Genomic DNA, 18,895 nt, shown 5'->3' with positions numbered 1-18,895 from the left:
ACCCTCAATGTCCCCATGGTCCAACCTTGGCCACGATGACCCAACAATGTCCCCTGACTCCTCAATGTCCCCATGACCCTCAATGTCCCTCTTGACCCCTGAATGTCCCCACGCTCCAACCTTGACCACGATGACCCAAAGATGTCCCCAACACCCCTGAATGTCCCCACGGCCCCTCAATGTCCCCATGGTCCAACCTTGACCATGATGACCCCTCAATGTCCCCTGACCCCTCAATGTCCCCATGCTCCCACCTTGACCACAATGACCCAACAATGTCCCTATGACCCTCAATGTCCCCAAAACTCAACGATGTCCCCATGGTCCAACCTTGACGACGATGACCCCTCAATGTCCCCAAAACTCAACAATGTCCCCATGGCCCCTCAATGTCCCCATGGTCCAACCTTGATCATGATGACCCAACGATGTCCCCATGACCCTCAATGTCCCCAAAACTCAACGATGTCCCCATGACCCCTCAGTGTCCCCATGACCCCTCAATGTCCCCATGGCCCCTCAATTTGACCACAATGACCCAAAGATGTCCCCAAGACCCCTGAATGTCCCCAAAACTCAACAATGTCCCCATGGCCCCTCAATGTCCCCATGGCCCCTCAATGTCGCCATGACCCTCAAGGTCTCCATGGCCCCTCAATGTCCCCATGGTCCAACCTTGACCACAATGACCCCTGAATGTCCCCATGACCCCTGAATGTCCCCTGACCCCTGAATGTCCCCATGACCCCAGAATGTCCCCATGGTCCAACCTTGACCACGATGACCCAACAATGTCCCCAAGACCCTTGAATGTCCCCATGGTCCAACCTTGATGATGATGACCCCTCAATGTCCCCAAAACTCAACGATGTCCCCATGACCCCTCAATGTCCCCAAAACTCAACAATGTCCCCATGACCCCTGAATGTCCCCACGCCCCCCAGGTGTCCCCATGACCCCCAGGTGTCCCCAGGTGTCCCCGGGTGTCCCCGGGTGTCCCCACCTTGCAGAAGGTCAGCTTGGTGGCCGGTTTCACCTCCGTGTGTTGGTCACCCGGGAACTTCTTCAGCCACACCCAGTCACCCTGCGGGGAGGGCGCGTTTGGGGTAAATCCGGGCGGTTTTGGGGAAAAGGGGGGATTTGGGGGGAACGGGGGTGGGTTTGGGGCGGGTTTGGGGTGCCTGGGGTGGGTTTGGGGTGCCTGGGGTGGGTTTGGGGTGCCTGGGGTGGGTTTGGAGTTTTGGGGTTCCTGGGGTGGATTTGGGGTGAGTTTGGGGGATTTTGGAGTGGCTCGGATCGGGTTTAGGGCTTTGGGGTGACTTTGGGGGATTTTGGAGTGACTCAGGTCAGGTTTGGGGTTTTGGGGTGAGTTTGGGGGGTTTTGGAGTGACTTGGATCAGGTTTGGGATTTTGGGGTGAGTTTGGGAGATTTTGGGGTGACTCAGGTGGGGTTTGGGGCACCTGGGATGGTTTTGGGGGGTTTTGGGGTGCCTGGGGTGGGTTTTGGGGTGAGTTTGGGGGATTTTGGAGTGGCTCGGATCAGGTTTGGGTTTTGGGGTGAATTTGGGTCAGTTTTGGGGGGTTTTGGGGTGAGTTTGGGTCAGTTTTGGGGTATCTGGGATGGTTTTGGGGTTTGGGGTTTGGCAGGAGGTTTTGGGTTGGTTTTGGGTCGGTTTTGGGGTGAATTTGGGTCAGTTTTGGGGTGAGTTTGGGGGATTTGGGACAGCTGGGTGGGTTTTGGGGCGCCGGGGTTGTTTTTGGGGTGAATTTGGGGGGTTTTGGCTCTTACCTGCACGGAGGCGACAAGGCCCTGCTGGTTAAAGAGCAGCAGCAGCAGGGGGAGGTTGCTGCTGCCCTTCGCTGCTGCGTTATCCTGCGGGAAACAGCTGTCAATCACTGCCCGGGGGCGGGGCCAGCTGCCAATCAATGCCCGGGGGCGGGGCCAGCTGTCAATCAGCGCCCATAGTGGGGCACAGCTGTCAATCATTGCTAAGGGGTGGGGATCAGCTGTCAATCACTGCCCGGGGGCGGGGCCAGCTGTCAATCAGCGCCCATAGTGGGACACAGCTGTCAATCATTGCTAAGGGGTGGGGATCAGCTGTCAATCATTGCTCAAGGCCTTGGATCAGCTGTCAATCATCACCCAGGGGCATGGATCAGCTGTCAATCATCCCAAGGGGGCCTGGGATCAGCTGTCAATCATCACCCTCGGTGTGGTTATCAGCTGTCAATCATTCCCCTGGGTGTGGTTATCAGCTGTCAATCATCACCCTGGCTGTGTGGATCAGCTGTCAATAATTGCCTGGGGGGGGCTGAGGTCAGCTGTCAATCATCTCCTGGGTGTGGTTACCAGCTGTCAATCATCACCCTGGCTGTGTGGATCAGCTGTCAATCATCCCCAGGGGCTGAGATCAGCTGTCAATCATCCCCCTGGCTGTGCGGATCAGCTGTCAATCATTGCCCAGGGGGCGGAGCCGCTGTCCCCTCGCCTTGTCGCCCCCGTGGGTGGGGAGGGCAGAGGGGGGAGGAGTCGGGGAGGGAGGGAAATGGGCAGGAGGGGGCGGAGCCAGCCAGGCGGAGGGGGCGGGGCCGGGCGCAGGGGGCGGGGTCTCACCTCGGCCACGGCCACGTTGGTGGTGTCTGGGCCGGGGGTGGCGCTGCCGGGGCCACTCTTGGTGTCCCCTCCCCCGCTCTGGCCGGCCAGGCTGGCCTGGCTGCTGTCCACCTGTGGGGGAGGGGCCACCCGGGGGTCACCCGGGGGTCACCCGGGGGTCACACTGGGGTCATCCATGGGGACACCCAGGGGTCACCCAGGGACACCCATGGGGACATCAGAGGTCATCAGGGGTCACCCATGGGACAGGTTGGCCTTGGGGTCACCCGGGGGTCACCCGGGGGTCACCCAGGGGTCACCAGCCGGGACAGGTCACGGTGAGGTCACACCAGGGTCTCTCTGGCCCCAGAGACGCCTCAGGGCCGTGGGGACGTGGCCCCCTCGGTGTCCCCCAAGTGTCCCCACAGGTTCCTGCTGATGTCCCCACCCCCCCCGGGGTTTCCTCCATGGTGTCCCCAATGCCCCCCCCAAATGTCCCTGAGTGTCCCCAGTGTCCCCATTGCTGACCCCAATGCCCCCACCCAATGTCCCCAACCCTCTCAATGTCCCCAGTGTCCCCATTGGCGTCCCCAGTGTCCCCCCAGTGTCCCCAATGTCCCCAATCCCCCCAATGTCCCCAGTGTCCCCAATGTCCCCTGGGTGTCCCCAAATGTCCCCAACCTCCTCGCTGTCCTCAATGTCCCCCTGATGACCCCAATGTCCCCTCAATGTCCCAAATGCCCCAGTGCCCCCAGTGTCCCCAATGTCCCCAATGTCCTCAATGTCCCCACTGTCCCCCATCTCCCCAATGTCCTCAATGTCCCCCCAGTGTCCGCCCAGTGTCCCCAGTGTCCCCAATGTCCCCATTGCTGTCCCCATTGTCCCCATTGCTGTCCCCATTGTCCCCATGGGTGTCACCTGTTTGCTGTCCCCATTGTCCCCATTGTCCCCATTGCTGTCCCCATTGGTGTCACCTGTTTGCTGTCCCCATTGCTGTCCCTATGGGTGTCCCCATTGCTGTCCCCATTGTCCCCATTGCTGTCCCCACTGTCCCCATGGGTGTCACCTGTTTGCTGTCCCCATTGCTGTCCCCACGGGTGTCACCTGTTTGCTGCTCTGGGTGTTGATGAAGGTCAGGTCCTCCATGGTCAGGATGATTTTGTTGGGGCCCTTCATGAGCTGAGCCTGCAGAATGCGGCGCCTGCGGGACAGGGACAGGGACATTGGGGACACTGGGGACATTGGGGACATTGGGGACATTGGGGGGACATTGGGGACATTGGGGACATTGGGGGGATTGGGGACAGTGGGGACATTGGGGACACTGACGGGACAGGGACATTGGGGACATTGGGGGGACATTGGGGACATTGGGGACACTGGGGACATTGGGGACATTGGGGGGACTGGGGAAATTTGGGACATTGGGGACACTGAAGGGACACCGGGGACATTGGGGACACTGAGGAGGTTGGGAGGACATTGGGAGGACATTGGGGACATTGGGGGGACATTGGGGACAGCAGGAGCACTCCAGTGTGGGGACACCAAGTTGCCACCAGGGCCACCAGGACAGGGACACTGAGCCACCAAGGGGACACCAGGGGACACCAGGACAGGGACAATGAGCCACTGAGGGGACACCAGGGGACACCAGGGGACACCAGGGCCACCAGGGCCACCAGGACAGGGACATGGAGCTGCTGAGGGGACACCAGGGGACACCAGGGGACACCAGGGCCACCAGGGCCACCCACCTGATGTGGCAGGCCAGGGCGGCGCCGGCCGCGCCGAGGGCGGCGATGAGGAGGAAGAGGAAGAAGACGAAGCCGGCGTCCATCCCTGCAGAGAGAGAGAGCACGGAGTGACCACAGGAGTGACCACAGGAGTGACCACAGGAGTGACCAGGAGTGACCACAGGAGTGACCACAGGAGTGACCAGGGGGAACCACAGGAGTGACCACAGGAGTGACCACAGGAGTGACCAGGAGTGACCACAGCAGTGACCACAGGAGTGACCAGGAGTGACCACAGGAGTGACCAGGAGTGACCAGAGATGACCACAGCAATGACCGGGGGAGACCAAAGATGACCCCAGGAGTGACCACAGCAGTGACCAGGGGGGACCAGAGATGACCACAGCAGTGACCAGGAGTGACCACAGGAGTGACCAGGAGTGACCAGAGATGACCACAGGAGTGACCAGGGGGGACCAGGCACCGCAGCTGCCCCAGCACCACGGTGGCACCAGCACCACCAGGACCGTTCCAGCTCCATGGTGGCACCACAACCACGGAGGGGACCACGGCTGGTCCAGCACCATGGTGGCACCATGACCCTGATCATCCATGACTATGGTGGCACCATGACCATGGAGGGGACCAAGGTGGCCCCGTGACCATGGAGGGGACCATGGCTGGTCCAGCACCATGGTGGGACCATGGCCCCAATTGACCCAGAACCACTGTGGCACCACCACCAGGGCCATTCCAGCACCATGGGGGCACCATGACCATGGAGGGGACCATGGTGCCACCACAACACACCCAGAACCACGGTGCCACCATAACAGACCCTCAACCATGGTGCCACCATAACCCAAACTGATCCAAAACCACAGTGCCACCACAGCAGACCCCAAAACCACCTCCACCACCCCACCACCACCACCACGCTCACCACAGCAGACCCACAACCACGGTGCCACCATGACCCCAACTGACCCACAACCACAGTGCCACCAGAGCAGACCCCATAACCACCTCCACCATCTCCACCACTTCCACCATGGCCATTCCAGCACCATGGTGCCACCACAGCAGACCCAGAACCATGGTGCCACCAGGACCCCAAGTGACCCACAACCACAGTCCCACCACAGCAGACCCCATAACCACCTCCACCACCTCCACCACGACCATGGTGCCACCACAGCAGACCCAGCACCATGGTGCCACCACATCAGACCCACAACCACGGTGCCACCATGACCCCAACTGACCCAGAACAACAGTGCCACCACAGTAGACCCCATAACCACCTCCACCATCTCCACCCCACCCACCATGGCCATTCCAGCACCATGGTGCCACCACAGCAGACCCACAACCACGGTGCCACCGTGACCCTAACTGACCCAGAACCATGGTGCCACCACAGCAGACCCCAAAACCACCTCCACCACCTCCACCACAATCATGGTGCCACCACAGCAGACCCTCAACCATGGTGCCACCATGACCTAAACTGATCCAAAATCACAATGCCACCACAGCAGACCCCAAAACCACCTCCACCACGACCACGGTGCCACCACACCAGACCCAGAACCATGGTGCCACCACAACAGACCCAGAACCATGGTGCCACCATGACCCCAACTCACCCAGAACCACAGTGCCACCACAGCAGACCCACAACCATGGTGCCACCACGACCCCAACTGACCCACAACCACAGTGCCACCACAGCAGACCCCATAACCACCACCACCACCTCCACCACCTCCACCCCACCACCACCACCCCACCGCTCACCGCCGTTGCAGATGGCGCCGGAGTCGAACCAGCAGCCGGCGTCGGTGGCCGGGCTGGAGCTGTGGGGCCAGTGGGGGCTGTGGCTGCGGTAGCTGAGGCCGCGCGTGCCCGGCTCCAGCCCGTAGACCGCCCACAGGTGGTGGCCCTTGCCGTCCGTGTCCAGCACCACGTAGGGCACCGAGACGGCGCCGTCCTGGTCCACGGTGAAGGTCTGGCAGAAGCCCTGGAGCTGGAAGTCGCGGGCGTGGTCGGCCACGCTGGTGCCCATCACCCAGCGGCCGCTGCGGCGCGCGGCCTCCACCGCCGTGGCCAGGAAGTAGATGGAGTTGTAGATGGTGGAGAAGAGAGGGTGGACCTGGTGGGAGGGCACAGGTGGGAGGTGGTGGTGGTGGTGGGTGTGGTTGGGTTGGGTTGGGCGTGGTGGTTTTGGGTTGGGCGTGGTCAATGGAGATGGCCACGGTCAGCTTGGGTTGGTCGTGGTCATCTTCCATTGGCCACGGTCAACCAAGATGGTCCAGGTCACGTCCCATTGGCCACGGTCATCTCCCATTGGCCACGGCCAACCAAGATGGTCCTGGCCATGTCCCATTGGCCGCGGTCATCTCCCATTGGCCACGGCCAACCAAGATGGTCCTGGCCACGTCCCATTGGCCGTGGTCAATGATAGCGGCACCTCCCACCATTGTGGTGTGGACCCTTGAGATGTCCCAAATCCCCTGAAGGTACCCGAAAACCCCCTGGAGATGCCCTCAAACCCTCTCGAGACATCCCCAAACCTCTTGACATGTCCCCAACCCTCTTGAGACGCCCTCAAAACCACTTGAGATGCCCTTAAACCCCCTGGAGATGCCCTCAAACCCTCTCAAGACACCCCCAAACCTCTCGAGATGCCCTCAACCCCCTGGAGATGCCCTCAAACCTTCTCAAGACACCCCCAAACGTCTTGAGATGCCCTCAAACCCACTGGAGATGCCCTCAAACCCTCTCAAGATACCTCCAACCCCCTGGAGATGCCCTCAAACCTCTCAGGACACCCTCAAACCCCCCAGAGATGCCCTCAAACCCTCTCGAGATACCCCCAACCCTCTTGAGACACCCTCAAACCTGTCGAGATGCCCTCAAACCCCCTGGAGATGCCCTCATAGCATCTCAAGATATCCCCAACCCTCATGAGATGCCCTCAAACCCTCTCAAGATACCTCCAACCCCCTCAAGATGCCCTCAAACCTCTCAGGACACCCTCAAACCCTCTCAAGATACCCCCAACCCTCTTGAGACACCCTCAAACCTCTCAAGATGCCCCCAAACCCCCCGGAGATGCCCTCAAACCTCTCGAGACACCCCCGAACCCCCTGCAGATGCCCTCAAACCCCCTCGAGACACCCCCGAACCCCCCCCGGCGACCCCACCTCAGCGGGGTCGAGGTCGGCGGGGACCTCGTAGGCCTTCTTGGCCTCGTCCAGGGCCTCGTGGAAGGAGGCGTCGGGCGAGTCGATGGTGACGGTGAGCACGGCGTCGTAGGCCAGGCGCAGCTTGGTGTTGTTGGCCAGCACGGGGTAGGGCACGCGGCGGTAGGGCAGCGCGAAGGTCAGCGCGTCGTACGGGATGAAGACGAAGGTGCCGTCGGTCATGCCCAGGTCCTCGGCCTTCTCCAGGAGCACCCTCTGCTCGCGGCCGCCCAGGAGCACCGAGTGCATGCACATGAGCACCACTGCCGGGGACACAGCGGGGACACGGCGCCGTGGGGACGGGGCGGCGGGGAGGGCTTGGGGGGTCTGTCTGTGTCCGGCCGCGCTTCAGATGTCCTGGTGTCCGCCCGTCCGTCCGTCCGTCTGTCTGTCCATCCGTCCATCCATCCATCCGTCCATCCATCCGTCCATCCGTCCATCCATCTGTCCATCATCCATCCATCCGTCCGTCCGTCCATCTGTCCATCATCCATCCACCCGTCCATCCATCCATCCATCCATCCATCCGTCCATGTGTCCATCCGTCCATCCATCCATCATCCATCCATCTGTCCATCCATCCATCCGTCCGTCCGTCTGTCCATCCATCATCCATCCGTCCATCCATCCATCCATCCATCATCCATCCGCCTGTCCGTCCATCCATCCATCCATCCATCCATCATCCATCCATCCGTCCGTCCGTCCGTCCGTCCATCCATTCATCATCCATCCATCCATCATCCATCCATCATCCATCCATCATCCATCATCCATCCATCATCCATCATCCATCCATCCATCCATCATCCATCCATCATCCATCCATCCATCCATAATCCGTCCGTCTGTCCATCCGTCCATCCATCCGTCCGTCCGTCCGTCCATCATCCATCCCACCTCCATCTCTCCATCTCCATTTCTGTCTCCATCCCACCTCCATCCCAATGTTCATCTCCATCCCACTTCTGTCCCACCTCCATCCATCCATCCATCCGTCCGTCCGTCCATCCATCCGTCCATCCATCCAGCCAGCCAGCCATCATCCATCCGTCCGTCCATCCATCCGTCCATCCATCCATCATCCATCCATCCGTCCGTCCGTCCGTCCGTCCATCCATCCCTCTGTCCCTCCTCCATCTCCATCGCTCTCTCCAAGTTCATGTCCATCCCCATCCCCATCCCCATCCCACCTCCACCTCCATCTCCACCTCCACCCCATCTCCATCCCCACCTCATCCCTCCACCCCATCTCCATCCCTCCATCCCCACCTCCATCCCTCCATCTCTACCCCCATCCCCACCTTGATCTCCATCCCTCCATCCCACCTCCACCTCCACCTCCACCCCATCTCCATCCCTCCATCTCTTCATCCCACCTCCACCTCCATCCCACCTTCATCCCCACCTCCACCTCCATCTCCATCCCCATCTCCATCCCAGCTCCATCCCTCCATCTCTCCTCCTCCTCCATCTCCATCCCACCTCCATCTCCACCTCCATCCCACCTTCATCCCCACCTCCATCCCACCTCCATCCCCATCTCCATCCCATCTCCATCTCCATCTTTCCATCCCATCTCCATCCCCACGCCCACCTCCATCTCCATCTCCATCCCTCCATCTCTCCATCCCTCCTCCGCCTCCACCTCCATCCCACCTCCGCCTCCACCTCCATCTCCATCCCCATCTCCATCCCACCTCCATCCCTCCTCCACCTCCATCCCATCCCATCTCCATCTCCATCTCCACCTCCACCTCCACCTCCCCCCCCTCCTCACCTCTGACCCCGTCCGCCCTCTGGACCCTCCTCAGCGCCTCCTCCGCCTCCTCCTCCTCCTCTCCGGCCACAGTGACCACAGTGACCGGCAGCCCTTTGGCCCTCAACTCCTTGGCCACCTCCTGCCCCGTGTCCACCCACAGGTCCTGCGGCGCGGCCACCACGGCCACGTGTGCCCAGCGGAAGTAGCGCAGCACCGCGTGCAGCACGGCGGCCGGAGCGGGCAGCGGCCGCAGCAGAGTGACCGCGGCCCCTCCGGCCGCTCCGGCCGCTCCGCACGTCCAGGACACCAAAGGTTTGTTCCAAGCGGCGGCCAAGAGTCCGGCGGCGCCGCAGGCGGCCGGGTTGAGAGGACCCACGATGGCGCTGGCGTAACGCTCGGCGCTGACCACTCCGGCCACGGCCTGGGGCGTGGAGCAGGGCTCGGACATCACCACTGAGTCCCACCAGTAGCCGGCGGTCAGCGCGGGGTCACGGTTGAGCCGCGCCACGGCCAAACGCGAGGCCACGTCCGGCAGGGCCCGGGCCAGGACGGGGTCGCAGCTCCAGGGACCGAGGACGCCGACCTTGAAGGTGGCGGCCAAGGAGGGGACGGGGACAACGAGGAGGAGGAGGAGGAGGAGGAGGAGGAAGGGGTGGGTGGAGGGGGGGAAGATGGGGGAGAGGGGGAAGCCACAGGAGGTGGCGCCGGCAGGGGAGGTGGCAAAGCCGTGGGAGATGCCACCACCATGGGAGGTGGCACCATCGTGGGAGGTGTCAAAGCCATGGGAGATGCCACCAGCATGGGAGGTGGCACCATCATGGGAGGTGTCACCATCGTGGGAGGTGTCAAAGCCGTGGGAGGTGACACCATTGTGGGAGGTGTCACCACCGTGGGAGGTGTCAAAGCCATGGGAGGTGTCGCTGTGGGAGGTGGCGCCATCACAGGAGACGTCACTGTTGGAGGTATCATCGTGGTAGGTGTCACTGTCATGGGAGGTGACACCAGCATGGGAGGTGTCAAAGCCATGGGAGGTGTCACTGTTGGAAGTGCCACCACCATGGGAGGTGGCAAAGCCATGGCAAGTGCCCAAGTCCTCAGAAATGTCATTGTGGGAGGTGTCAAAGCCATGGGAGATGCCACCACCATGGGAGGTGTCACCATCGTGGGCGGTGGCACCATCATGGGAGATGTCCCTGTTGGAGATGCCACCATCATGGGAGGTGCCACCACTGTGGGAGGTGCCACCACTGTCAGAGATGTCCCTGTTGGAGATGCCACCATGGGAGGTGCCACCATGGGAGGTGCCACCACTGTGGGAGGTGCCACCACCACAAGAAATGTCCCTGTGGCCGCTGCCACCACTGGAGATGCCGCCACCACGGGAGGTGCCACCACAGTGGCAGATGTCACCATTGCATGCGTCACTGCTGGAGACGTCCATGTGGGAGGTGTCACCCTTAGAGGTGCCACCACCATGGGAGGTGCCACCATGGGGGGTCATGACGCGACAGGTGCCACCACCATGGAAAACGTCGTTGTGGCTGATGTCACCACAGGAGATGCCACCACTGGAGATGCCACCATTGGAAATGTCACCATGGGAGATGCCACCACTGGAGATGCCACCATTGGAAATGTCACCATGATAGATGCCACCAGTGGAGATGCCACCATGGGAGATGCCACCACTGGAGATGCCACCGTGGGATGTGTTGTCACTTTTGGAGGTGCCACCATGGGAGATGTCACCATGAGAGGAGCCACCACCGTGGCAAGTGCCATCGCCATGAGAATTGTCACCGTGGGAGGTGTCACCTCTGCAGGTGCCACCATGGGAAGTGTCACCATGAGCAGAGCCACCACTGTGGGAGATGTCCCTGTGGGAGATGATGCTATGGGAGATGCCACCACTGGAGATGCCACCATTGGAAATGTCACCATGGGAGATGCCACCATGGGAGATGCCACCACTGCTGGAGGTGCCATCACTGTTGGAGACGTCACTGTAGGAAATGTCCCTGTGGGAGATGATGCCATGGGAGATGCCACCATGATAGATGCCACCACTGCTGGAGATGTCCCCACGGGAGGTGCCGCCACCATTGGACACGTCCCTGTGGGAGGTGCCACCACTGCTGCAGACGTTCCCGTGGCAGGGGCCACCACGAGAGCTGAAGCCATCGGAGATGCCACCACCGTGGGAAACGTCCCAGTGGGAAGTGATGCCACCGTTGGAGATGCCACCGATGTGCCCATGGGAGATGCCACCACTGCTGGAGGTGTCCCTGTTGCAGGTGCCACCATGGGAGACGAAGCCATGGGAGATGCCACCACTGCTGGAAATGCCACCGTTGGAGGTGCCACCGTGGGAGATGTCACCATGATAGATGCCGCCACGGGAGACGAGGTCATGGGAGATGCCACCACTGTGGGAGGTGCCACCATGTGAGGAGATGCCATGGGAGGTGCCACCACTGCTGGAGGTGTCACTGTGGGAGGTGCCACCACTGGAGATGCCACCATGTGAGGAGATGCCATGGGAGGTGCCACCACTGCTGGAGATGCCACCGTGAGAGATGCCACGACTGTTGCAGATGTCCCCGTGGGAGATGCCACCATGGGAAGCGAAGCCATGGGAGATGCCACCATTGGAAATGTCACCGTGATCAATGCCACCGTGGGAGATGCCACCACTGCTGGAGATGGCCCTGTGGGAAATGTCACTGTGGGAAGTGATGCCACCATGGGAGATGTCCCTGTGGGAGATGCCACCGTGAGAGATGCCACCACTGCTGGAGACGTCACCATGGTAGATGCCACCGTTGGAGATGTCACCATGGTAGATGATGTCATGGGAGATGTCACCATGGGAGATGCCACCACTATTGGAGATGTCCCTGTTGCAGATGCCACCATCGGGGATGATGTCCTGGGAGATGCCACCACAGGAGATGCCACCATTGGAAATGTCCCCGTGGGAGGTGATGTCCTGGGAGATGCCACCACTGTTGGAGATGTCCCTGTTGCAGGTGCCACCACCGTAGGAGCTGAAGCCATGGGAGATGCCACCACAGGAGATGCCACCATTGGAAACGTCCCTGTGGGAGATGATGTCCTGGGAGATGCCACCACAGGAGATGCCACCATTGGAAATGTCCCCATCATAGATGCCACCATGGGAGGTAATGTCACCATGGGAGATGCCACCATTGCTGGAGATGTCCCTGTTGCAGGTGCCACCACTGTAGGAGCTGAAGCCATGGGAGATGCCACCATTGGAAATGTCCCCGTGGGAGATGCCACCAAGGGAGATGATGTCATGGGAGGTGCCACCACTGCTGGAGATGTCCCTGTTGCAGGTGCCACCACGGGAGATGCCACCATTGGAAATGTCCCCACAGGAAATGATGTCCTGGGAGATGCCACCCATGTTGGAGACGTCCCTGTGGAAGATGCCACCATTGGAAATGTCCCCGTGGGAGATGCCACCACGGGAGATGCCACCATTGGAAATGTCCCCATCATAGATGCCACCAGTGTTGGAGATGCCACCATGGGAGATGATGTCCTGGGAGATGCCACCATTGGAAATGTCACCATGGGAGGTGATGTCATGGGAGATGCCACCACTGCTGGAGATGTCCCTGTTGGAGATGTCCCTGGTGCAGGTGCCACCGTAGGAGTTGAAGCCGTGGGAGATGCCACCATTGGAAATGTCCCCATGGGAGATGCCACCATTGGAAATGTCCCTGTTGCAGATGCCACCATTGGAGATGATGTCCTGGGAGATGCCACCATTGGAAATGTCCCCATGGGAGGTGCCGCCACTGCTGGAGATGTCCCCGTGGGAGATGCCACCATGGGAGATGATGTCCTGGGAGATGCCACCATTGGAGATGTCCCCATCACAGATGCCACCATTGGAGATGCCACCACGGGAGATGCCAGCATTGGAGATGTCCCCGTGGGAGGTGCCACCATGGGAGACGAAGCCATGGGAGATGCCACCACAGGAGATGCCACCATTGGAGATGTCCCCAGGGGAGGTCCCAGTGCCACCACCGTGGGAGCTGAAGCTGTGGGAGATGCCACCATGGGAGATGCCACCATGGGAGGTGATGTCCTGGGAGATGCCACCATTGGAGACATCACCATTGGAAATGTCCCCATGGGAGATGCCACCATTGGAAATGTCCCCATGGGAGGTCCCGGTGCCACCACCGTGGGAGATGCCACCATTGGAAATGTCCCCATCACGGATTCCACCATTGGAAATGTCCCCATGGCAGGTGCCACCATGGGAGCTGATGTCCTGGGAGATGCCACCATTGGAGATGTCCCTGTGGGAGATGCCACCGTTGGAAATGTCCCCATCACAGATGCCACCATTGGAGATGTCCCCATGGGAGATGCCACCACCACTGGAGATGTCCCCACGGGAGATGCCACCACCATTGCAGATGTCCCCATGGGAGATGCCACCGTTGGAAATGTCCCCATCACAGATGCCACCATGGCAGGTGCCACCACCACTGGAGATGTCCCCATGGGAGGTCCCGGTGCCTCCAGGGTGGGCAGCGTCCGCGGCCCCTCCCCCGCGCGGCCGCATGTCCAGCGCTGCCCCTCAGGCCAGGCCGCGGCCGCAGGCGTCCGGAGCGGTCACCATGGCCAGCGAGCGGTCACCTGGGACACACGGACAGGGGCAGGGGGGGTCAGGGGGCACTCAGGGGTCAGTGGTCACTCAATGGTCAGTGGTCACTCTGTGGTCACTCTGTGGTCACCCATTGGTCATTGGTCACCCATTGGTCACTCTGTGGTCACTCTGTGGTCACTCATTGGTCACCCATTGGTCACCCATTGGTCATTGGTCACTCTGTGGTCACCCATTGGTCACCCATTGGTCACCCATTGGTCACTCATTGGTCAGTGGTCACCCATTGGTCACTCATTGGTCACTCTGTGGTCACTCAGTGGTCACCCATTGGTCACCCATTGGTCACCCATTGGTCATTGGTCACTCTGTGGTCACTCTGTGGTCACCCATTGGTCACTCATTGGTCACTCATTGGTCACTCATTGGTCAGTGGTCACCCATTGGTCACTCATTGGTCACTCTGTGGTCACTCAGTGGTCACCCATTGGTCACTCATTGGTCACTCATTGGTCAGTGGTCACCCATTGGTCACTCATGGTCACTCATTGGTCACTCTGTGGTCACTCTGTGGTCACTCAGTGGTCACCCGTTGGTCACTCATTGGTCAGTGGTCACTCATTGGTCACTCTGTGGTCACTCTGTGGTCACTCATGGTCACTCTGTGGTCACTCTGTGGTCACTCTGTGGTCACCCATTGGTCACTCATTGGTCAGTGGTCACCCATTGGTCACTCTGTGGTCAGTGGTCACTCATGGTCACTCTGTGGTCACTCTGTGGTCAGTGGTCACCCATTGGTCACTCTGTGGTCACTCTGTGGTCACTCATTGGTCACTCTGTGGTCACTCTGTGGTCACTCTGTGGTCAGTGGTCACTCATTGGTCACTCTGTGGTCACTCTGTGGTCACTCAATGGTCACTCATGGTCACTCTGTGGTCACCCATTGGTCATTGGTCACTCTGTGGTCACTCATTGGTCACTCATTGGTCACCCATTGGTCACTCATGGTCACTCTGTGGTCACTCTGTGGTCACTCTGTGGTCACTCAGTGGTCACTCATTGGTCACCCATTGGTCACTCTGTGGTCACTCTGTGGTCACTCTGTGGTCACCCATTGGTCACTCTGTGGTCACTCAGTGGTCACTCTGTGGTCACTCTGTGGTCACTCTGTGGTCACCCATTGGTCACTCTGTGGTCACTCATTGGTCACTCATTGGTCAGTGGTCAGTGGTCACTCTGTGGTCACCCATTGGTCAGTGGTCACTCTGTGGTCACTCATGGTCACCCATTGGTCACTCTGTGGTCACTCATGGTCACTCTGTGGTCACTCATGGTCACTCTGTGGTCACTCTGTGGTCACTCTGTGGTCACTCAGTGGTCACTCTGTGGTCACTCTGTGGTCACTCTGTGGTCACCCATTGGTCAGTGGTCACTCAGTGGTCACTCTGTGGTCACTCAGTGGTCACTCTGTGGTCACTCTGTGGTCACTCTGTGCTCCCCGGGGGGTCCCAGCCCCGCTCTCGTTTCCGGCCGTGGGGGAGGGGAGGGTGGGGGAGGGGGGGATGATCCGGCCCTGCCCCTCCCCCCGTCCCCCTCCCCCCCCCGTTCCCGTCGTGCCCCGCGCTAATCCCGGGTGGGGGAGGGGCCGGGGTTAAACCGGGATCATCCCCGGGGGGGGAGGGGCGGGAGCGACGGGGGGGGGGGGGAGGGGCGGGGAAACGGCTGGGGGGGGAGGGGACAATGGGGGACACCTGGGGGAGGGGACAGCTGGGGGGGAGGGTGGGGACACACCTGAGGGGACAATGGGGACACACCTGGGGGAGGGGACACCTGGGGGAGGGGGTACCTGAGGGGACAATGGGGACACACCTGGGGGAGGGGACACGGAGGGGACACCCGCACCTGGGACACGCCCTGGTCTCACACCTGTCCCTGTCACACCTGGTGTCACCCTCACCCTCTGTCACCTGTGCCAGGTGTGCCCTTTGCCAGGTGTGACCCGTTCCCTGTGTCACCTATGCAGGGTGTGACCTTTGTCACCTGTGTCACCTGTGCCAGGTGTGCCCTGTGCCAGGTGTGCCCGGTGCCCGGTGTCACCTGTGTCACCTGTGCCAGGTGTGCCCTGTGCCAGGTGTGCCCGGTGCCCGGTGTCACCTGTGTCACCTGTGCCAGGTGTGGCCTGTGCCCCAGTGTCACCTGTGCCAGGTGTGCCCAGTGTCAGCTGTGTCACCTGTGCCAGGTGTCCCCTGTGCCTGGTGTCACCTGTGTCACCTGTGCCAGGTGTGCCCAGTGTCACCCGTGTCACCTGTGCCAGGTGTCCCCATGTCAGGTGTCCGTCCCCAAGCCCCGCCCCTGATCCCGCCCGGCCATTGCGGGATCATCCCGGACGCGTCACCTGCGCGTCACCCCTGGGTCACCTGCGCGTCACCCGTGGGTCACCCCTGGGTCACCTGTGCCCGGCACGGGGACACCTCACGTGGCACCGACTGTGGCACCTGGCAAATGTCACCTGTCCAATGTCACCTGGCAAATGGCAAATGTCACCTGGCAAGTGTCACCTGTCACCTGCCCGTGTCACACCTGCACCTGTCACACACCGCATCTCAAACGTCACCTGTCCAATGTCACCTGTCACCCTGTGCCTGTGTGACACATCACCTGCCAGGTGTCACCTGTCCAATGTCACCTGTCCAATGTCACCTGTCAAACATGGCATCTCAAATGTCACCTGTCACCTGCCTGTGTCACACCTGCACCTGTCACACACCACATCTGAACTGTCACCTGTCCAATGTCACCTGTCCAATGTCGCATATCAAACATCACCTGTCACCTGTCAAATGTCAAATGTCACCTTTCACCTGTCACCTGTCACCTGCCCATGTCACACCTGCCCATGTCACACCTGACCCGTCAAATGTCACCTGTCAAATGTCACCTGTCACACCCGTCCCTGTCACACCTGTCCCTGTCACACCTGCCTGTGTCACACCTGTCCGTGTCACCTGTCACCTGTCAAAAGTCACCTGTAAAATGTCACCTGTCAATCGTCACCTGTCACACACCACATCTCAAATGTCACCTGTCAAATGTCACCTGCCCTTGTCACCTGTCACCTGTCACCTGTCACCTGCCCATGTCACACCTGCACCTGTCACACACCACCTGGTAAATGTCACACCTGTCCCACCTGTCCCTGTCCGTGTCCCTGTCCCTGTCACACCTGTCCCTGTCACACCTGTCCAACCTGTCCTGTCCCTGTCATACCTGTCCCTGTCCCTGTCCCACCGGTCCCACCTGTCCCTGTCCTGTCCCTGTCACACCTGTCCTGTCCCTGTCATACCTGTCCTGTCCCTGTCCCTGTCACACCTGTCCCTGTCCCACCTGTCCCTATCACACCTGTCCCTGTCACACCTGTCCCTGTCACATCTGTCACTGTCACACCCATGTCACCTGTCCCATCTGTCCTGTCCCTGTCCCACCTGTCCCTGTCCCTATCACACCTGTCCATATCACACCTGTCCCTGTCCCACCTGTCCCTGTCACACCTGTCCTTGTGACACCTCTCCTGTCACACCTGTCACACCTGTCCCTGTCACACCTGTCCCTGTCCCATCTGTCACACCTGTGTCACCTGTCCCTGTCCCACCGGTCCCACCTGTCCCTGTCCTGTCCCTGTCACACCTGTCCTGTCCCTGTCCCTATCACACCTGTCCCTGTCACACCTGTCCCTGTCACACCTGTCCCTGTCCCTGTCCTGTCCCTGTCCCATCTGTCACACCTGTGTCACCTGTCCCTGTCCCTGTCCCACCTGGACAGGTCACACCTGTCCCTGTCACACCTGTCCCTGTCCTTGTCCCTGTCCCTGTCCCTGTCACACCTGTCCCTGTCCCACCTGTCCTATCACACCTGTCCCTGTCACACCTGTGTCACCTGCCCCATCTGTCCTGTCCCTGTCACACCTGTCCCTGTCCCTGTCCAACCTGTCCCTGTCACACCTGTCCCTGTCCCACCTGTCCCTGTCCTGTCCCTGTCCCTGTCCCTGTCACACCTGTCCCTGTCCCACCTGTGTCACCTGTCCCTGTCACACCTGTCCCTATCACACCTGTCCCTGTCCCACCTGTGTCACCTGTCCCTGTCACACCTGTCCCTGTCACACCTGTCCCTGTCCCACCTGTGTCACCTGTCCCTGTCACACCTGTCCCTGTCACACCTGTCCCTGTCACACCTGTGTCACCTGTCCCATCTGTCCCCGTCCCTGTCCCTGTCCCTGTCACACCTGTCCCTGTCCCCCCCCCCCCAGGTACCTCAGGTGTGTGGGGGGTTCCCAGAAATGGGGGCGGGGTCCCAAATCCGGGGGGGGGGGGACCCAACCCCCCCAAAAGGGACCCGAAATGTGGGGGGGGACCCCAAAAACTCTCGGGGGGGGGGGTCCCAAAATGGGAGGGGCTCGTTAATTGAGGGGGGACCTTAATTAGGGGAGGTTCGTTAATTAGGGAGGGGTTGGTTAAACGGGGAGGGGGCGTCCGTTAATTGAGGGGTCCTTTAATTGGGAGGGTTAATTAACTGTGGGGGGGCGTTAATTAGGAGGGGTTCCCTTAATTGGATGGGTCTGTTAATTGGGGGAGGGTTTAATTAACTGGGATAGGTCCCTTAATTAGGGAGGGTCTGTTAATTGGGGGGAGTCCGTTAATTAGGATGGGTCTGTTAATTGGGTGGTGGGTGGGGGGGGGTCATTAATTAGGAGGGGGTCACTTAATTGGGGGGGGTTCATTAATTAGGTGTCACTTAATTGGGGAGGGGTCCGTTAATTGGAGGGGTCCTAAATTGGGAGGGGTCCGTTAATTGGGGGGGGGGAATCCATTAATTGAAGGAGGTTCATTAATTAGGAGGGGTCACTTAATT

The 18,895-nt window shown here is 60.3% G+C and overlaps 1 protein-coding gene across 1 annotated transcript in view; it reads right to left on the bottom strand.

Annotated features, from left to right (window-relative positions):
- Positions 1-10,840, bottom strand: part of GUCY2D (guanylate cyclase 2D, retinal) — a 30,192-nt gene extending 19,352 nt beyond the window's left edge. The window contains exons 1-8 of the mRNA XM_071420018.1: positions 9,358-10,840; positions 7,539-7,840; positions 6,130-6,484; positions 4,351-4,435; positions 3,698-3,794; positions 2,615-2,725; positions 1,790-1,873; positions 1,004-1,084 (exon numbers count right to left, since the gene is read on the bottom strand). Coding sequence (XP_071276119.1) covers positions 1,004-1,084; positions 1,790-1,873; positions 2,615-2,725; positions 3,698-3,794; positions 4,351-4,435; positions 6,130-6,484; positions 7,539-7,840; positions 9,358-10,840 — 2,598 coding nt within the window. The remainder of the gene's footprint in view (positions 1-1,003; positions 1,085-1,789; positions 1,874-2,614; positions 2,726-3,697; positions 3,795-4,350; positions 4,436-6,129; positions 6,485-7,538; positions 7,841-9,357) is intronic.
- Positions 10,841-18,895: the final 8,055 nt, after the last annotated feature.

The sequence above is a fragment of the Agelaius tricolor genome, unplaced genomic scaffold, assembly GCF_023055355.1.
Source record: "Agelaius tricolor isolate 1412-34295 unplaced genomic scaffold, bAgeTri1.0.p SCAF_120, whole genome shotgun sequence".
Classification (NCBI taxonomy): domain Eukaryota; kingdom Metazoa; phylum Chordata; class Aves; order Passeriformes; family Icteridae; genus Agelaius; species Agelaius tricolor.
Note: the sequence above shows the minus strand (reverse complement) of the source record. Positions and strands in the feature narration are given on the sequence as shown.